Genomic DNA, 21,044 nt, shown 5'->3' with positions numbered 1-21,044 from the left:
AAAAAAAAAAAAAAAAAAAAAAAATTTAGAAATAAACTGCTCTTAGCTCTTCATGTATTTCTCAGGAAGACCTGTGTGTGCCAAACGACACAAAAGAGCGTGGTATAAGCTCATTCAAAGATGACATATCTTTTACTACACAGATGTGCCCTCATTCTCAGGAAAAGGAAAAACACTGTATCTTGACTAGTGACAACAAAAGCTTGGCCACACGCCGCCAGCACTGTGTCTTCCAATGGCATTTTGGTCGGAAATCATAGCTTGTTCCACCCTTTGTCGTGCAGCCCTTCCCTGGTTCTCCTTGACTGAAAGCCACAGCTGGTTTACAACACAAATGCTCATCTTTTCGCCACTGCTCACCAGCAGGAGTGGTTCTTATTTTATAGCCCCAGAGAGGCCTCTGTGACCTGCCCAACATCACTAAAGCTAGAAAGCAATCAGAGCCTGGGATTTCTGAGTCCTAGCTCCGGGCTCTTTCCACTACAGTGTTTGGTGGACTCTTTCACTCATGGAAACAACAAGGGAAGTGAAGAAAGTGGTAATGCGATAGCCAAGCACCAAGCTAAACATTAGACATCAATGACTCCGGTTAAGCCCCCCAATGACCCAGGGAGGTAAGTTCTCTCATCACCCACGGGCTATGGATAAGAAGTGTATCTTTACAAGGGCAGAGAACATCAAGCTCTCATACCCAATCAACAGTGGTGTAGAAAGTCCAACCAGATCTCAGCCAGGTGCTCACCTGCCTCCTAAGTAGGCTCAATGCTCAGACCCATCATTTACAAAGCAGTTCAACAAATGGTGCTCCTCAAGAGCCAGTTATTTGAGCCACTACAAAGAACCTCTTATCTGAGCCAATGTCACCCAAACTATGTGCTATGAAACCTGGAGGGAAGGGAGTTACTCTTAGGTGGCACCAGTATGAACGGTTTCAACTGTAGCGATAATGTTTTTGAAAGGTATTAGAAAAGCATAAAACAAGCTCATCAAATCCATCATTTTGCAGATGTTTTAGAATGAGGGCAAATTAAAACAAGGTGAACCGATTTAAATAAAACGACTAAGTAAATAAGTTCAAGCGATACACAGATGTAGTGAAAACCATGAAGAATGACAGCAAAGTGACATTTGAGCATCACTGACCTAAGCAACTGGATGTATCCCAGTTTTTCTCAGGAGTAAAAAAAGCTTGGAAATAATAGGTTATCCACCCACACCCGCCAACCATACAATACACATTCATTCTGAACGTTACTTTATTTATTTATTATTTATTTATTTATTTATATTTGCTTTCTCTCCCTTACCATATTACCCCTCTGATTCATAACACAGGGAAACCCAGTTACCAAAGCCTCCTGAGACCTTGCATTTAAATGGGACTGTCCTGTGGTGGCTTAATCTTAGAGTGCCCTACCTCTAGTTTGCCCTGAATAGCTCAGATTATACATATAAATCAATTAATATTTTGCAATTACTCTGAGCATTATTTTTTTGCTTTGAAAAGTCATCTGACTTGGGAACCCAATTAGAGAGTCTCCTACTGTCCTGTCACCTGCTACAGTGCTGAGCTGATTAGAAGAGTCTAGTGGGCCTCTCTCTGCCTGTTTCTCCTGATACCACAGAAAAAGGGAGACGGGGATCCTCACCAACACAGCATCCATAGTCAGAGTCAAACCATGTGGTGAATTTGTCCTCTGCTTTTGCCAACTTCCTTCCCCAATGTCACTCCTCCCAAAGTGCCCCACTAAATGTTGATAGTGGGTCAAAATGGAAATAGAATTTCATTGGATCCTGAAATACCAACAGCTTTGCACTTTGAGCAAACAGAAGGAAAATAATGATTCCCTAAAAGAATAAGAATAATTATGAAAACTAACATTCATGAGGGCATCACAACTCACAAAGTGCTTCCATGGGCAGGATCTCTTCCGATGCTCCCCAAAAGCTTATTTCTTTGACTACCTTTGTTGTAAAAGGATAAATAAATAAGCTCTGAGATTTACCAAACAGGATTCTGAATTCCAAACTCCTCCACTTTACAACTATATGGAAAAAAAAAGTTGTTTTGTTTTTCCCAAAGCCTTGCTGCTCTAAAAATGTTCCCGAAACTGGCATTATCTATATTACCGGAGAGCCTGTTAGAAATGCAAAATCTCCATCCTACCCCAGACCTGCTGAATCCAAACCTGCATTTTAACTAGAGCCCCAGCTAATGCCTATGCATAATAAAATTAGAGGCACACTGCTTTACTGCAAGGAAATTCTTCCATTCTCTTCAATCGTTTATCAATATTTGATATTGATATTGATATTTATTTGATATTGATATCAATGTTTGATATCAATATTGAAGAAATTACATCTCTTCAATCATTTATCAATATTTATTTATTGAGTATCAATCACATATGTGCTAGGCACTGTGCTAACAGCTGGGAAATCAACAGTGAATAATACAAATTAATATAGTTCCTGCCCTCACAGTGCTGCCAGTCTAACATGGTGGTTTCTCAACCTTGGATGCTCATCGGAATCAACTGTGGCACTTATAATACAATACACACACACACACAGGTGCTTAAAATTCACTCCAGACTACCTACATCTACATCCTGTCAGAAACACTTGAGACTGGAACCCTAGAGACTGAATGTCAAAAAAGCTCCAACTGGTGGAACCACTTTGGAGAGCAATATGACACGCCTAGCACATCCTAAAAGCAGCATACTGACTTCCAGGATCATATCCTAAAGAAATGAAGGCACCTGAGCAAAGAAGAGAGAAACAAGAACATTCACTGAAGCACTGTTTCCAGGGAGAATATTCTGGAAACCATCAAACTGCCCCTAAATAAGAGAATGAATAAGTAAACCACTGCTAAGTCAAAGAATCCTGTTACAGAGCAGTCAAAATGAATAAACTCAATCTCTTATGTGTTGACATAATCCAAATACACTTGGTAAGTGAAGAAAGGCAGTTGCAAAAGGCTACACGGTTTTATCCACACACAAACATTGCAATCCATTGCTTATGGATTCATAAATAGGAAGTAAAGTATAAGACATATTTGGTAAACACCATAACAACTTCAGGAAAACAGTTTGCTCTGGGAGGACGAGAGAGGAAAGAGACAGGAGTAGTTAGTACTATTTTTAAGGTAATGCATCTAAAAATAAAAGTAACCAAATATGGCTACATTTTAATATCTGTTAAATCTGAAAGGTAGGTAAACATATACAACATTATTTTTTCATACTTTTTTGTATGTTAATGTTTTGTGATTTAATTATTATTTTTAAAGTTTCTTTTAAAAGCTTCACAGGTGATGTGATATAAAGCCAGTGCTGAAAAATCTCTGTTCTGAAAACATTAACTAATAAAAACTTGACTATTTAATATCAAGAAATACATCTACAGAATGGCAACAATCTATAGCTTGTGAAGTTAGTAAGCTTAAATAATTTTACATTCATTTTATTTATTTATTTTGAGACAGAGTCTTGCTGTGTTGCCAGGCTGGAGTGTAGTGACGCAATCTCAGCTCACTGCAACCTCCGCCTCCTGGGTTCAAGCAATTCTTCTTCCTCAGCCTCCGGAGTAGTTGAGACCACAGGTGTGCGCCACCACGCCCAGCTAATTTTTTTGTATTTTTAGTAGAGACAGGGTTTCACCATGTTGGCCAGGATGGTCTCGATCTCTTGACCTCATGATCCGCCCGCCTCGGCCTCCCAAAGTGCTGGGATTACAGGTGTGGGCCACCGTGCCCAGCTACATTCATTTTAAAAAAACTTTCACATGGCAGGTAATTTCTATAAGCAATATTTTCTAAGAGGCTGAGGTTATTACCCGAGGGAAGCAATACTTCTCCAAGCATGGTCCTCAGCTCACTTGTAAGAATGTGGAGGGAGTGGGAAGAAGGAGGGAACACTAATTTAAAATGCAGATTCCAGCACTCTACCTAAGACCTACTTAATCAAACTCTCTGGGTGTTGAACCCCAGAGTCTAAATTTTTAAAAAGAGAATGCACATGTGGGCACGATTCTTTGATACACCAAAGAACCTAAAAACCATACATTTCTTTGTTTAGTGAGGTAATATTCGTCAGACTCTGAAAATTACAATGAAGTGTAGAGAATACTTTCTAAAAATTTGAGACAGTAATTCTACCAGTATATATTCAAGCAGATCTGGATAAAAATTTTCCTGCACTGTGTATCTAACCTGAAGGACAAAGAAATGTATTTTAGGATGACGACCATCATTTCACATTGCCTTTCTAAAAGAACTTCAAAAAGCAACTGGGTAAACAGGAAAACTCCGCAGTCCACCCTTGCTGCTGTTCTCACCAGAATAGGCCCCAGACAACGATTTTCACTAAAGCCAATTTCAGTAAACAAAGCAAATGTGTCTTGAACCAGGCCTGGCTGGCACAGGAAGGTCTCCCAAATTTACTCTCAAAACTCGAGGTATCTTTTCAATGCCTCTCCATTATCTTTTTGTTACTAGTTTTCACCCCTCCACAGTGATTATTTTGTCATCATTTTTTTCACCTGCATCTTCCAATCCATCCCTACCTTTCATGACTTTTGCTTTGGTCTCCTTGATTTTCCTCCTCATTGTCCCTTCTTCATTGTCCCTGTTTTCAGACAAAATCAAAACTACAATGCTGACTTTCAAGCCCTGGAAAACTGCTCCCAAGTCTCTGAGTTGAAAACAAACCAGCATAACAAACACATGAAAAGATATTCAACCTCCCCTAGCAAACAGGAAAAGTGCAAATTTTAAACCACAAAGACACAATTTCACACCCATGAGATTGGCAAAACATCAAGTCTATCAATATCAAATATCTGCAAACATGTGAAGCAACTGGAACCCCCAAACGCTGCTTGGTTGGAATGCAAATTGGTACAACTTCTTTGGAGGGCAATCTGGCAACTTATTAAAGAAGAGGATCAAATTCCTTTGACCCAGCAACTCCCTTCCCAGGTTTACACCACAGAGAAACTGTCAACTGTGTATACTATACACAGGGAGATGAGTTCACAACTGTTCGCTGCACCAAAACAGCACACACACAAATTTGTAAACCTAAGGGCTTATAACATTAAAATGAATGAATGTGTTGTAGCACATTTATATAATGAAATATTATACAGCAGTTAAAATAAACTAGGATTGTGTGTCTCTTAATGGATAAATAGCACAATCACAATTTAAGTAAAAGCAAACTAAGAAGAATGTTTAGTATTATAAAGCTCGTTTGAAACATGAAAAAATACACTCTATCTAGGTTATGAATGCATACTAATCTAGTAAAAATACAAAAACACACAATAAACATCAAATGTAGAAGAGTGGTCACTTTGTGGGGAGGGGCAATGAGATCAGGAAGGACTCATAGGTGGTTTTAAATATATATGCGATATTTTATTTATTCACTGGGGGGGAGGTACACAAGTGTTCACTCTATTATTCTACACACTTTTCTGTATGTCTAAAATTCACCATCGCTCAGAAAAGAAGCCAAAGTCTGAGCTAATTTTAAAGTATCGGAGAGTTCTGAAAGTGGCATCAGAACTTGAGGAAGAAAAGGAAGGCTGTCCCTATGGGTGTAAAGTGAAGCTCTGGGGACCTCAGAGTCTTACCACCATAATCATAAAACTATCCATAGCGAAGAATCATTCCCAGAATTGTGGAAAACTTCCACGTACAGCACTGACGACAAGCCCCAAACTCTAAGCCATAGTCCCAGTATACAAATATTCCAAAAACCCTTTCCTGTTGGGGTTGGTTGTTAATACAGAGTTTGTCTCAAGAATGTTTTCACGACCTAGCACAGTGAGTCACACTTGTAATCCCAGCACGTTGAGAGGCTGAGGCAGGCAGATCACTTGAGGTCAGGAGTTCGAGACCAGCCTGGCCAACATGGTGAAACCCTATCTCTACTAAGAATACAAAATTAGCCGGGTATGGTGGCAGGCACCTGAAATCCCAGCTACTCGAGAGGCTGAAGCAGAATCACTTGAACCCAGGAGGCAGAGGTTGCAGTGGACCAAAATTTGGCCATCGCACTCCAGCCTGGGCAACAAGAGAAAATTCCATCTCAAAAAAAAAAAAAAGAAAGATTTTGCTGGTTCATTTTTGAGTGGCCTTCTCTCTTAAAGGCCAGCAAGGCCTTTCAAACCCTTAGACCAGCATTTGGTTCCACCACAACCAAGGGTTATAAGAAGCTACATTACAATAATTGGACCATAAACGTTAACTAAACCAAAAGACACCATCTTTTACATCTCTTCCAGTACTTCGCTTTGGGTGGTTTCATGGGTAGGCTAGAGATAGAGATAGGGGATTATCAAATACCTTTCTGATTATACTACAGAATTTAATACCATCATGGAACCCCAACCCATTCACACTAACTAGAAAGACCAGGAGGGGAGGAAAAGAGACATCTGAGCTAGAGAAATTTCTCTTGATTGCTAAGAGAATCAAAATTGAAAATGCTTTCGATTATCATCCAAACATACCAAAATTCCACTTAGTAAAAACTAAATAAATATGTTTTATGGTATGAGTGAACTGAAGCACATAAAGTTGCTATTCAGAAAAGGTATTATAATCTTTCATTCTAACTAAATACTGACATTCAATTTTGTTTTCTCTGAGGATTCCAAGAAAAACAGAAATATCCGAAGACCTAATTGTCAGGTCCTGACCTAACATAAACCCCTGCATATGAGACCAGTGGGGCCAGAAAAACAGAATTGCTTTTCTTTAAACATTAGCCCACCTCACCTTACACTGTATTTTCTAACTCCAACAACTATCAGAGTATACCCTCACGTGACTTTACGCCTAGCTGATACATTAACTAAACTTACAGTTGCCAACTATCTTTGAGAATGGAAAGCATGAATCACAGTAACAGAGGAAAAGGCAAGATATCTGTTCCCCCAAATCACAAGATTGACATATTTTTTAATAATTTAAAAAATTGTTTCCAACCGTTTTCAAAATACTTGCCTCAGGTAAGTAGTTGACTTATCAAGATAAAACTATAAAAATTCTCTAGTTTTGTTTCAAAATTTTAATGTTTACTTTCCCTTTATTTCAAGATAACTTCATTTATTTACATGTATATGTTTTTATTTACATGATTTTATTGTTTGTTTGCTTTTGGTAGAGATGGATCTCACTCTGTGGCCCAGGCTGACCTTGAGCTCCTGGGCTCAAATAATCCTGTTGCCTTGGGCTCCCAAAATACTGGTATTACCAGTGAGCCACCATGCCCAGCCTACTTCATTTATTTAAAATAACTCAAATCTGGCACTCAAACTGGTGTCAAAAATTATGCTGAGGCTGTTCTACAGATGCTAAAATGCTAATATCTGGTAAGTTTAATGCAGTTTTAAACAAGGTAGTTAGGTAATGAAGTGGTGGCTAACCAATTAAGAGGTGCAGATTTTCATAAAGACTTTAAGAAATTCTACTAAGAAGCTTTTCACGACCAAAAAAAGAAAATCAGTTTTACAAGATGAGAAAAACTAAGGTCCCTGGAAAATACAACAATTTGCCCAAAAGCACCATTAGATTCATGCTTAACTGGAAAGACACCCAATGGTGCAGCTTCCAATTCTAACTCACACTGACTATAATCATGTCCTCATATAAAATAAAAGCCAGAAGTAGAAAGTGTATCCAATTTTGGTCAAACAAGAATATATTCTGAAATGTCCTGTTGTGTTTCCACTGTACAGCTGCTGGGAGTTTGTTCAGCCTCTATCTGTGCTGATTATCACACTGTATTGAAATTGTTTCATCTTTACCAATGTTATGCCAACAAGATAAGGAACAGCTGAGCCCCTTGGGGACAGGGACCCACCTCATTTATTTATTTATTAGTAGTCTGTGCCAACACTAACATAGCAGGTCCTCAACAGATGGCCATTTACTGGAACGAAACTCGTAATCTATTTGTTACATGGCATTTTCTCAGAGGTACATCTTACAGCACTATTAACAAATGAAATAAGGTCAGATGATCTGGACCAATTTGCATTGGTATGTCACATTTGGTTTCTTCTAACAAATGCTTCCTTTTTAGAAAATTCCTTAAGCTCTTCAGACAGGAAACTTAAAAAAATCCAAAAACAAAAACCTTCCATTTGCAGGGCCATAAAAACATATAGGAAGTTAAATTCATTGATCTGAAAAAAAATCAGAGGATTATCAACAGAAGACATTTCCTCATGGTTGGTAGCAGCTAGTGCATTACGAAAATTACAACACACCAGCCAAACAAGCTTTACTATCTCTGAACCAGACACTGCTGTGTGGCCAAGCTGAACTGCCCTGAGCAAGTTCATCAAGAATTACCATGGCAGGAATTCACACAGAAGAAAAATTAAAACAAATGGAAACTAGTACCAAACTTCCAATGGACAATAAAATGTCAGCAAGTGGGTAGGTAAGTGGAGGAATGAAGATATTTTCCAAGTTTCCTATATCTAAAACTGGCGCAAGAAGTATAGGGAAAAGAAGGGATGTTTCGTTCCCAATCACACAAAGTATCTGCTACAAGTTTGGTTTCTGCTCTGCTGGGTCATTTCTTGTCTGGGGGAGGAAACAAATCCACTTTTCGATGATAGATCTTGGTTTTTTCCTATTACCCAGAAAAATGGTATCTTCTAACATCCTTTCTGGGCACATATCAGCCAGTTCAAAATATGTCAAATGATCTGCTTTAAAAAAATAAAAAAATGCAATCCCCACTTACTCTACTCAAACCAGCTGGGACCAGCTGAACTTAGGGGTGGGAAGAGTCAGTAAGAGGCCCACAGAGGAGCTAAGCAGTGAGGAGTGACCCGTAAGACACCTACCTGGAAACAATTCATTATTGAGTGAAGAATCTAAAGAGAGGTCCAATGAATATTTATGTCTGATCTGGTGAAAGACAGCAGTTTCCTTATACCTGGCCTCCTCCTCTGAGAAGGAAGACTGGGAGGGGCAGGGGTGACCTGAGCAGGGGGCAGGGTTAAGGATCCCACTCCAGCCTTCCTACACACGGGAGGTGTTTATATTAATGGTTGCTTCTACCAGGTCTGAAATGGCATAATCTCCACTGTTCCTTAAACACCTGGTAGATGACATAACAATGAGAAAGATGATGCTGACAATGACACTCACTGAGTTCCAGCCATGTACCAGGCCCTGTGCCCACGTAATACAACAATAACAACATCTCCTTTTGGTTGATAAGGAATGTCTAAGACCTGGCAACTTGTTCAAGGACACAAAGCCAACAAGCAAGGACCTGCCAGGCATGGTGGCTCACAGCAGTAATTAGGTGCTTCGGGAGGCTGAGGTGGGAGGATCCCTTGAGCTCAGGAAAAAGAGATCAGCCTGGGTAACATAGGAAGATCCAGTCTCTCTCTACAGAAAATTCAAAAATTAGCCAGGCATGGTGGCACATGCCTGTAGTCCCAGCTACGCAGAAGGTGGGGTGGGAGAATTGCTTGAGCTTGGGAGTTGGAGGCTGCAGTGAGCCGCCATGTTCATGCCACTGTACTCCAGCCTGGGTGACACTGTGAGATCCTGTCAAAAAAAAAAAACAAAAAAACAAACCAGGCCCTGAACTCAGGAAGTCTAACATTAGAACCCAAACTCTTTGTCACTCTCTTTAGACACGGCGTCTAAATAAGAACATCAGACTCCTTATGAATTACTGGTTCCTCACTTCATGTGGGCGATGGTCCTAAATCTGGCACCTTTCTAGGTCTCCACCTGAGATATTAACCCTCAGGGCAGTACTGGCCTTCTCCTCTCAGGTCCTCCCCACACCCTGTCTCCCTGGCTCAGTTTCACTGAAACACTCTGAGACATTCAGCCCAGGTGTGCCAGGAAGCCCCAGCTGCACTGAGGGGGAGGGGAGGGAATAAAAGCTGGAGGCTGGCTTCCTCTTGGGACAAGCTAGCTCTCAAGTTTCCACACACAAGCAGAACAAGAACACCACCAAGGGCTGGGACGAGCCTCACTACCCTGTAGTACCCTTAGGTCTGTGGCCACCCCAGCAGACATGAAAGAGTATTCAAACTGCTCCAGATTCACAGTTCCCTCAGGAGCTGGTGTTAGGAGAGAGAAACTGAGAAGGCATCACCTCTTCCCAAGCAGCCCCTTCATAGGAAGAAAAGGAAGGAAAAACAGAAACCTGTCTCCTCGAAGAGAAAGGAAAAAAAGGAAAAAAACAGAAAGGCTCCAGGATCCACTCCCCGTCTGGAATCACCCTGCACCAGTATCTGTGCAGCTATCACTCTGGGAGGCCCCAGCATTTGCTCTGCTGGCCGTGGCAGTGACACGTCCCACTGTGCTGAAAGCTGAAGCCAGAGGGTCTCAGTTCCACCCCTGAGCTAACACAAGGCTCCTGAAAGCTCCTTTGCCATGTGTTGATCTTGCAACAGAATGTGGGACAGAAGATTTAAAAAGCTATGTTAAGGGGGAAGGGCAGCCAGATCACCTTACACCAAGGCTTCTCCATCAAGCCTCCATGGAGTCCCTTTAGGGGCCAGCATTACTAGCTTCAAGAGAGGTTTTCCTCAAACTGGCACTATAAGAACACGTGTTGCCTCCAGGGGTGCACGTGGGAGGGGGCTGGGAGGACACTGCCATCTAAAGAATGGAGGCAAAGCACACATCATCTCACCCTGCACAGGACAGCAATGCCTTACTCCAGTCTGAGTTCCCCAAAGGCTCTGACAAGTGGAGGTGCCAGCAGGGTCCACCCTGGGGACCCAAGGGCTGGAGGCTGTTCCTACAGAAAATGGGAAAGCAATGGGGGAAACAAATTAAAGTGACCACCACGTCATAGGCCCGGACTGCATCAGAACCCAGCGATGCCCCTCGCTGTACCCATGCCCACGAGCCTACGCTAGGTCTACAGCGGATCAGACAGGATAACCCTGGAGACCTCCTCCAAGCCCACAGCCGGCCCCACCCTTAGGGCCTGCAAATATTACTGCTACAGAGCCTTGTCCCTCTTTCACAGATGAAGAAACTGAGGCATTCAGAGGAAATAACGTTACTTTTTCAAACCAGGTTGAAGTTCACTTTTCTAGCCACAATTCTGCACTTTTTTTTTTACAGCTTTATTACATTTCCATTTCTCCAGATACACAACTGCTGTTGCTAAGTGAATTTTAAACACCTCTAAAGGACTGAACTCAGAATGAGATGAGGGCAGTCTGGGAGTCCAACAAGGCTGTCTTGACCGCAAGAAGATAATGGGTGCCCCCACCTCCAACTTGTCCCCCACCCCCCCCCGGGGACGTCCAGGTTCGGTCGCTCCCCTCGCCTCAAGCCACTTCCACCGCAACCCGAGGGCGGGGGCGCAGCAGCGCAGCCCCGAGATCGCCTGGTGGGCTCCGAGGTCCCGGAGCTGAGGCGGGCGCGGGGGGCGCGGGGACGCTCCCCGGCCGCTCCGGGGGCTGCAGCCGCGCGCCCAGCCCAGGGGCAAGGAACTTCTGGCTGCGCGGACCCCGCCGCCCCCGCCACCCCCGCCGCCCCCGCCGCCCGGCGCGTGTGCTGCTCGGGCTTCCCTTTCTTTGCCTCGCAGCGCGTCGGGCGCGACCCCGAGGCGGCTTGGCCACTCACCATATTACAGATGGAGGCGATGTTTCGGACAGTCATTAGTCTAAAGGTTGCAGCGATCCCTCACCGCCATCTTTACAAGGGGAAACCGGGACTGCCCATGGTGGCGCGCTGGCGGGGAGGCCGGGCGGCGGCGCGGCGGCCTGGGGTCCGGCTTTCAGTTTGGCTGGGAGAGGGAGGCCGGGAGGAGGAGGCGGCGGCGGCGCGGGGAGGGCGGGGAGGGAGCGCGGAGGGGCGGGGAGTGGCGGAGCGAGGGAGCCTGGGCCGCGGCCGGCAGCGCCGGGAGGAGGGGGGCCGGGGCGCGCTGCGTGAGTCCGCGCCTGCCGCTCCGAGCGCTCCGGGCCGGGTTCCCGAGGCCCCACCACGCCGCCCGGGCCTGGCCTCCTGCTTTTCCGTTGGATTCCCTGCCTCTCTCTATTCGGACTGGAACGCCGAGCCAGGCGCTGAAGCGCGCCGCTGCGGCAGCCGCACCCCGCGGGTCCCCCCGGCCGACCCCGACGCGGAGGCAGCAGCCCTCCTCGGCCCTTGTCGCTGTCGGGGAGCCGGGGACGCCGCGGGGCGCGGGGTGGGGAGGAGGATGGGGAGGGGGAGGGGGAGGCGGGCGGTCCGGGCCGGGGCGAACGCGGGGCCGCCTTCTGTCCTCGCTTTTTCCTCGTCGCCTTCCTCCCGCCGCGCCCCTCGGCAGCCCCCGGTGTTTATTTTTTGGCGAAGGGTAGGGGTGGCGACGTCCAACTTTTAGTTCCTCCCCTGGGTTCCAACCAGATGGCACCGGCGGGGACACCGGAGCGGTCAGAGAGCCCTCGCCAGCCGCGGGCCGGGCGCCCGAGAGAGGGCGCCGGGAGGAGAGAGGAATCCGGGTCTGGGCGGAGGCCAGCAGCGGCGCGCTCGGGCGGTTTGTGACATTAGCGGGTCCAAAGGAGACGTCCCGGTTCCGCGCAAGCACTACGGACTGTCCGAGGAACGGAAAGAACGAAAACAAAACTTTTCCGCATCTTCAAGGCGGGCATACCCTTCTCAGGGGCACCCAGCCCCTAGTGTTGAGAGGGGCGCTGAATGGGATTGTGCACGTTTCCCGCATTAAAGGTCGTGGCTACGGGCGGGGCGCGAGTCTGTGCACCACTTAGCAAATAGGTTCACGCGAATTGAAGGGGCCTCTTTCTGAATGTGTGAAACAGTTACACGTACAAGGTTGCAGTTCGATGCTTTCAAAGGAGAAGTGCAAGTGAGATGTGTGATAAATTCTTAGATCAATGTATTTAATGACAAATTGGATGAAAAGAAAAATTAATTGAAAATAGCTTTTATCCTTTTATCTAACCAAGAGTAAAGATTTGAGAACCATTGACTGCTAATATCCCTAGGATCTGGGGAGGAAATCGAAGACAGACTTGATGACTGAAGGTTTGGGGAGTCATGTCACTGTGCTTTCTAGTCGACATAAGACATAATATTCCTGCTTAAGTCTTTAAACCTAAATCTTATTTCCAAATACATCCTGATGATAATTTCTTCCATTGTAAGTCATGACTGATTTTCTTTTCTCTCTCTCTCCCTTTCTTTGTTTTTTAAGAGACAGGATCTCACTAGTAGATTGCCCAGGCTGATCTCAAACTCCTGGGCTCAAGTGATCATTCCACCTTGGCCTTCGCACTGGGACAACAGGCGTGAACCACTGTACCCAGTCTTTACGTTTGTGAGGTTTAATCTCCACCATAACTATCAGGTGGTAGATGCTATTACCTCCTTTTTTGTAGATTAGTAGCATAAGGCTTACAGGATCAAGTATCCTGCCCAGATCTCTTTCCGAAATGTTACAGATAAAGCTGGTGTGGTAACCTGGGCTGAACACTCTGGGACAGGAAGAGAAGAGAGCAACAGAGCTATGACCAATCCCAGCTCGGAGGCCCAGACAATTTTAAAGATTTGAGGATTAACATCTCAAGTTCAGGAGCAACCCCAAGTCTAAAAGTCAGATCTCAGGACTCAATTTCACAGAAGTTCCACTATAAAGGCATGAATCCAAAGCTTTAAATGGTATGAAAATTTTATAAGAGAATTCAGTATTTCTACCAGCTTTGGCACGTGGATTGCAAGGTCCACAGGATTGAAAACACCTTCAACATAATGTTAATTGAACAGCATCTGATCACTGAGTGCTCTATCAGCAAGTTAAAACGATCTTTTGCATACCTTTTAATGGTGTATATCCTAAAACTGAAACGTTCAATATAGACATCCAGATTGAAACTCAGCCAGTGAATTACATACACAACAAATCAATTGAACATGGCAGACTTTGTCAGACTCATGAATGATTAAATATATTTTACACTTCCACAAGTGTGGTATTCACAGGTCTAAATTTGAAAATTCTTGGGTTGAAGAAGAATAATCATAACCTTAGCTTCACTCATTGAGGAAACATTATTCAGGGATAATAAGAGGTAAAAACCTTAAAAATATTGACAGGCTAATGAGAGAACTTTGAGATAAGCTGATATGCAGGTTAGGACTGGGAAAAGCAAGAAGATGGAAGGACGGGTTAGAGGGTGTCATTAAATGGCTGATAGAGTTCGAATATCTGTCACCACCCAAGTCTCATGTTAAGCTGGAATCCCCAATTCTGGAGGCAGGGCCTGGTGGAAAGTGTTTGGAACGTGGAGAAGGATCCCTCATGGCTCGGTGCTATCTTCACAATAATGAGTGAGTTCTCCCGAGATCCAGCCATCTAAAAGTGTGTGGCAACTCCCCTCCCCAACCTCTCTTGCTCCTACTCTGCCATATGAGATGTCTGTTCTCCCTTTGCCTTCCATCATGATCAGAAGCTTCATTAGGCCTTGTCAGAAGCATATGCTGGTGCCATGTTTCCTATATAGCCTGTAGTACCATGAACCTCCTTGCTTTATAAATTACCTGGACTTCAAACCAAAATCCTGATAATGACGTGGACAGTGAAGGCCAGGCTGCTGAGGTCTCAGATGGAAATCAGGAACTTACTGGGAACTAGAGCAAAGATCACGCCTCTTATGCCTTAGCAAAGAGCTTGGCTGAATTCTGTACATGCCCTAGGGATCTGTGGAAGTTTGAACTTGAGAGTGGTAATTTAGGATACCTGGCAGAAGAAATGGCTAAGCAGCAAAGTGTTTATAAGAAGTGGTGTGGCTGCATCTAACAACCTATGCTCAGATGTGGGAGCAAAGACAAAAGATAGAACTTATATTTAAAAGGGAAGCAGAGCTAAAAAGTTTGGAAAATTTGCAGCCTGGCCGCGTGGAAGAGAAAGAAAAAGCTTTTTGGAGAGAGGAATTCAAGCAGGCTGTAGAGCAACTATTTGCCAGAGATATTTGCATGATTAAAAAGGAGCCAAGTGTTACTATCCAAGACAATAAGGAAAAAGCCTTGAAGGCATTTCAAAGCAGCCCCTCCCATCACAGGCCCAGAGGCCTAGGAGAGAACAGTTTCATGGACTGGGCCATGGCCCTGTTTCCTTGTGCAGACTTGGGACACTGCTCACCACATCCTGGCTGCTCCTGCTCCCACCCTCACCGTGGCTCAAAGGGACCTACAAACAGCTTGGACTGCCACTTTGGAGAATGCAAACAGTAAACCTTGGTGGTTTTCATGTGGTGGTAAGCCTGCAGGCACACAAAGTGCAAGAGTGATGGATTCTTGGCAGCCTCTGCCTAGATTTCAGAGGATATATGGAAAAGTCTGTTGGTCCAGGCAGAAGCCTGTTACAGGGGGGGAGCCCTTACAAAGAACCTCTACTAGGGCAGTGCACAGGGGAAATGTGGGGTTGGAGGCTCCAACAGGGTCACTGCTGGGGTACTGCCTAGTGGAACTATAGAAAGTAGTTCTATAGTTCAGACCTTTAGACCCAAGGCTGATCAATCCATCAGCAGCTTGTGGAAAAGCCCCCTGCACCTGGAAAAGCCCCGGGCACTCAACTGCAGCCCATGAGGGCAGCCTTGGAGTCTTCACCCTGCAAAGCCATTAGGGCAGGACTACCCAAGGCCTTGGGAGCCCACCCCTTGTACCAGTGTGGCCTGGATGTGGGACATGGTGTCAAAGAAGATTATTTTGGAACTTTAAGGTTTAGTGACATCCCTCCTGGGTTTTGGACCTGTGTGGGGTCTGTAGCCTCTTTCTTCTGGCCAATTTCCTCCTTTTGGAATGGGAACGTTTACCCAATGCCTATACCCCCATTGTATCTTGGAAGTAAACAACTTGTTTTTTATTTTACAGGCTTATAGGTGAAAGGGACTTCCCTTGTCTCATGACACTTCACACTTTTGAGTTAATGCTAGAATGAGTTAAGATTTGGGGGGCCTATTTGGAAAGGCATGATAGTAGTTTGCAATGTGAGAAGGACATGAGATTTGGAGGGGCCAGGGTGGAATGGTGTAGTTCAGATATTTGACCCAGCCCAAATCTCATGTTGAATTATAATCCCCAGTGCTGGAGATGGGGTCTGGTTTGATGTGTTTGGAACATGCAGGTGGATTCCTCATGGCTTAATGCTATCTTCATGATAGTGAGTGAGTTCTCCTAAGATGTAGTCATTTAAAAGTATGTGGCACCTCCCCCCGACTCTGTCTCTCTTGCTCCTGCTCCGTGATATGAGACACTTGCTCCCCCTTTGCCTTCCACCATGATTGGAAGCTTTGTGAGGCCTCCTCAGAACCAGAACAGATGCCAGTGCCATGCTGCCTTTACAGCCTGCAGAACCATGAGCCAACTAAACCTCTTTTCTTTATAAATTACCTAGGCTCAGATATTTCTTTACAGCAATGTAAGAATGGCCTAATACAATAGCCTAAACCAGTTTGAGGAAGGTAATGTGTCTCTTGCTACACAAAGTATGGTTCATGGACCAACAGCATTGGGATCACCAGGAGGTTGTCAGAAGTACAGACTTTCAGTTCTCATCCCAGACCTAATAAATCAGACTTTTCAAAAAGTTTGGGGAGCACTGCTCCAGCCAATCACTTGTAGAATTCTGTCTTTGCCTGACCAGCATCCATTCTCCTTTAAGTAAGAACTCCTAGCTTCTTCTCTGGGGAACTTTCCATCTCCCACACTCAGACCTAGGGTTCAGATGTGGTTAACCTAGCCCCTACAGCCAGAGGAAGGCACATGACCCAGGCTTGGACAATGACAGCACCGCATGACCCAGCTAGAGTGACTGGTTCAACAAAGAGGATGTAATATGAGCCAAGCCAATGAGATTTAGCCCTGGTACTTGTGGGAAAGAAATGCTCCCTTCCTGAGTTTGCTGAGTTGATAAGATACTCATCTAGAGATGCCATCTTTTCACTACCTGAGAAAGAAGCCAGCATTGGAAAATGGAGCTAAGAAGTGAAAGCAGTCCTAATGACTTCATTTATCCACTTGTTACCAGATCTAAATCCTCAGCTTTTTAGTAACTCAAGCCAGTATAGTCTTCATTTTCCTTGGCCAGTTCGAACTGGATGTCTACTAGTTACAATTGAAAGGATCCTGATATATCAGCTTCTTCCTGTCCCTGAAATTCATTAGGCTCAATCTGAATTTTTGACGTTTCCTTTTCCTCTCTTCTTTGCCTGTGTTTAATCCATTTTGCATTGCTATAAAGGAATACCTGAGACTCGGTAATTTATAAAGAAAAGAGGTTTATTTGGCTCATAGTTCTGCAGGTTATACAAGCACAAGCACCAGCATCTGCTCAGCTTCTGGTGAGGCTGCAAGAAGCTTTAGCTCATGGCAAAAAGCACAGGGAGAGCAGGTGTGCCATATGGCGAGAGAGGGAGCAAGAGAGAGGAGAGGGAGAATTCTCTCTCTCTATTTTTTTTTAGCAATTAGATCTCGTGGTAACTAATACAGTGAGAAAAGGACACCAAGCCATGCAGAAGGGATTTACCCCCATGACTCAAACACCTCCCACCAAGTCTCACCTCCAGTGTTGGAGATTACTTGGGGAACAAATATCCAAACTACATTGCTGCTCTCTAAACCAGTTTAGAGGGTTCACAGTTTGCCTCCCTCAGATTTGCCTCTTCCTTGAGACCTTCCCAGATAGTTTCCCACACATACTGCTCTCCCCAGCCCACCAATGAATTGCTGCATCCAGGTGGTTAATGATTCCATACTTACCCTTCAGCTGTGACCAGTTTTGTGTCCATCTCTGTCCTCCTCCCTCTTTTTGCTTACGTGACAACCACTCAACCTCTAGATGTCCCCTGCTACAGGTGGGATGCCCTTGTTATATGTTCTTATAGCACCACCTGTCTTCCCTTCATGACACTTATATTTGTAAATATACTCATACTGAAGAGCACTGCTTGAAGGCAGTGGAGTGGATGGTTCAAATGTAGACCCTGGTGTCAGACTACCTGGATGAGCTATATGACCTTGGGCAAGTTTCTCAACCTCTCTGTACGTCAATTTCCTTGAGTACCCTCTCAGAGTGTGATTTTGTTAATTTATGTAAAGTACTAAGAACATGCCTGACACATACTAGCCACTGTATGAGTGATAGCTATTATTATTGTACATGGGATTATTTGATGTTTGTATCCCACCCCCCATCAGACATGAAGAAATAGATGTGCTTTTGATCACCATTTTACACAAAGAAAAAGGCCAGGATGGGTGTGGTGGCTCACACTTGTAATTCCAGCTTTTTGGGAGGCTGAGGCAGGTGGATTGCTTGAGCTTAGGAGTTCGAGACCAGCCTGAGCAGCATGGCAAAACCCCATATCTACAAAAAAGAAAATAACTAGCTGGGTGTGGTGCTGTGTGCCTGTGGTCCCAGCTACTAAAGAGGCTGAGGTGGGAGAATCACTTGAACCCGGAAGGTTAAGGCTACAGTGAGCCATAATTGTGCCTCTGCACTCCAACTTAGGTGACAAAGTGAGAACCTGACTCAAAAGAGGGCAGCCAGGCATGGTAGCTCATTCCTGTAACCCTAGCACTTTAGGAGGCTGAGGCAGGAGGATTGCTTGTGGCCAGGAGTTCAAGACCAGCCTGGACAACATAGCAAGACCCTATCTCTACAGAAAATTTTTAAAAATTAGCTGGAAATGGTGGTATGTGCCTGTAGTCCTAACTATTTGGGAGGCCGAGGTTGGAGGATTGCTTCAACATGGGAGTTTGAGGCTGCAGTGAGCCATGATAATGCCACTGCACTCCAGCCTTGGGCAACAAAGCAATACTTTGCCTCTAATAACTAAATAAAAAGGAAAGTACAGTCTGGGCATGGTGGTTGATATCTTTAATACTAGCACTTTGGGATGCTGAGTCAGGCAGATCGCCTAAGGCCAGGAGTTTGAGACCTGACTAGGCAGCATGGCAAAACCCCATCTCTACCAAACAAAAAACAAACAGGAACAAAAATTAGCTGGGTGCGTTGGTGCATGCCTGTAGTCCCAGATACTCTAGAGGCTGAAGTGGGAGGATTGCCTGAGCCCAGGAGGCAGAGATTGCAAAGACCCTATATCAGGAAGGGAGGAAGAAAGGGAGGGAGGGAAAAAGAGAGAGGGAAAAAGAGAAAGAAAAAAAGGAAGGAAGGAAAGAAAAGAAAGAAGTAGCTAATTGAATACTGAATATTTGGACAGTTGCCTCTTAAATGCTCTAGAAGCTTCTGGAAGGAAGGACTCTTGTCTTGTGCATTAAAAAGAAAAAATCGTATCCGGTCTTAAGCACTGTGCCTGGCACATGAAGTCCTTTCCTCTTTTCCCCTCACTGCCAAGTGGGCTATTGCCACTCACTTGATATGCAAACACTGGCTGTCTGATATGGAAAAATATTTTTCTGGCTGTAGACTTGAGTTTGATTACCAAATTGATTTCTGTGAATTATATTTCCATTCTGCACAGAACTTTTTGACAGTCCTTTTCTTTAATCACCATGTATCCAATAAATATTTATTAAAGACATATTCTGTGCCAGACACTGTGTGAGGCACTTGTGATTCTGGGTTAAAAGAAGGTGAAACTGGTGCTTACATAACTCAATTTCTAATGCAGCATTCATTGGCATTGTAAATTAATGTCTTTGCTACTTTGTGTGCTAGTAGTATAAAGATAAGATAACTGTGGCGTGAGTTTCAAATCAGAATTCCTACAGCAGACACTACATCTAAAACCATGGTGTATTTATGGGTGGTTAAGATTCCCTAAGTTAGCCAGGCAGGGTGGCACATGCCTACAGTCCCATGTACTTGGGAGGCTGTGATGAGAGGATCAGGAGCCTAGAAGTTTGGGTTCAGCCTAGCTGACATAGTCAGACACCATCTCTATTTAAAAAAAGAAAAATTGGGATGCCGAGAAAGGCAGATCACAAGATCAGGAGATCAAGACCATCTTGGCTGACATGGTGAAACCCCATCTCTACTAAAAATACAAAAAAATTAGCCAGGTGTGGTGGCACACTACTGTAGTTCCAGCTACTTGGGAGGCTGAGGCAGGAGAATCACTTGAACCTGGGAAGCGGAGGTTGCAGTGAGCCGAGATTGTGCCACTGCACTTCAGCCTGGTGACAGAGTGAGACTCCACCTCAAAAAAAAAAAAGAAAGAAAAAAAAGTTGTTTAAGCCTTTGAAACAATTGGCATATTTTGAATTGCCAAGTGAAATGCCATTGAAGGATTTTTAAGTTCAGCTGGAACATGATTAGATTTTTATTTGGTAATACCTTTTAATTAACTGAAAGAATGGATTACTCTAGTTGGCTACAATGTGGGAAAAGAGGGTTAAAAGATAGCAACATTTTCCTTGGTGAGGCCAGTTAGAAATCTTTGGTGAGAGAGGCCCAGAGTTGTTGATAGTCTGAATTTAGGGGAGTGGCAGTGGAAAAAGAGAGATGGACATACAACACTTTTTTGGAGGTAATCAGCTGAATTTGTGATTGACCGTGATGAAGGACAAGGGTCAATCCCAGATTTCTGAGATTTCTGACTCAAATGAAGAGAAACGTCATTTTGGGTTTTTTGTTTTGTTTTGCTGAAGGAGAAGGTCCAGGTGAGGTAATGAGGGAGAAGTGAGTTTGGTTCGGAAGTGTCGACTTACAGACAACCATGGAACCCCTGAATCATTGTACCAAGTAAGCCCGTCACTGTACAAGTGTAGGGCTCAGAAGAAAAGTCTGAACTGTAGAAATAAATCTAAGAGTGATTGCTATATAGAAGATAATGGAGGACACGCAATCATGGATTGAAATGCCCAGAGAGAGGGTGCCAAATGAGATATAGACAAGCATGTAGTCATGAAGAGCTCCACCATGCAGAGAACAGGTGGATAAAAAGTAGCTAATAAGGGCCGGGCGCGGTGGCTCAAGCCTGTAATCCCAGCACTTTGGGAGGCCGAGGCGGGTGGATCACGAGGTCAAGAGATCGAGACCATCCTGGTCAACATGGTG

General features: G+C 44.4%; 1 protein-coding gene across 1 annotated transcript in view; it reads right to left on the bottom strand.

Annotated features, from left to right (window-relative positions):
- Positions 1–11,877, bottom strand: part of USP46 (ubiquitin specific peptidase 46) — a 73,475-nt gene extending 61,598 nt beyond the window's left edge. Inside the window, exon 1 of the mRNA XM_017540274.2 lies at positions 11,654–11,877. Coding sequence (XP_017395763.1) covers positions 11,654–11,689 — 36 coding nt within the window. The 5' untranslated portion in view covers positions 11,690–11,877. The remainder of the gene's footprint in view (positions 1–11,653) is intronic.
- Between the last annotated feature and the right edge of the window lie 9,167 nt (positions 11,878–21,044).

The sequence above is a fragment of the Cebus imitator genome, unplaced genomic scaffold (genome assembly GCF_001604975.1).
Source record: "Cebus imitator isolate Cc_AM_T3 unplaced genomic scaffold, Cebus_imitator-1.0 Scaffold124, whole genome shotgun sequence".
Classification (NCBI taxonomy): Eukaryota; Metazoa; Chordata; class Mammalia; order Primates; family Cebidae; genus Cebus; species Cebus imitator.
This window is presented reverse-complemented; position numbering and strand designations above follow the sequence as displayed.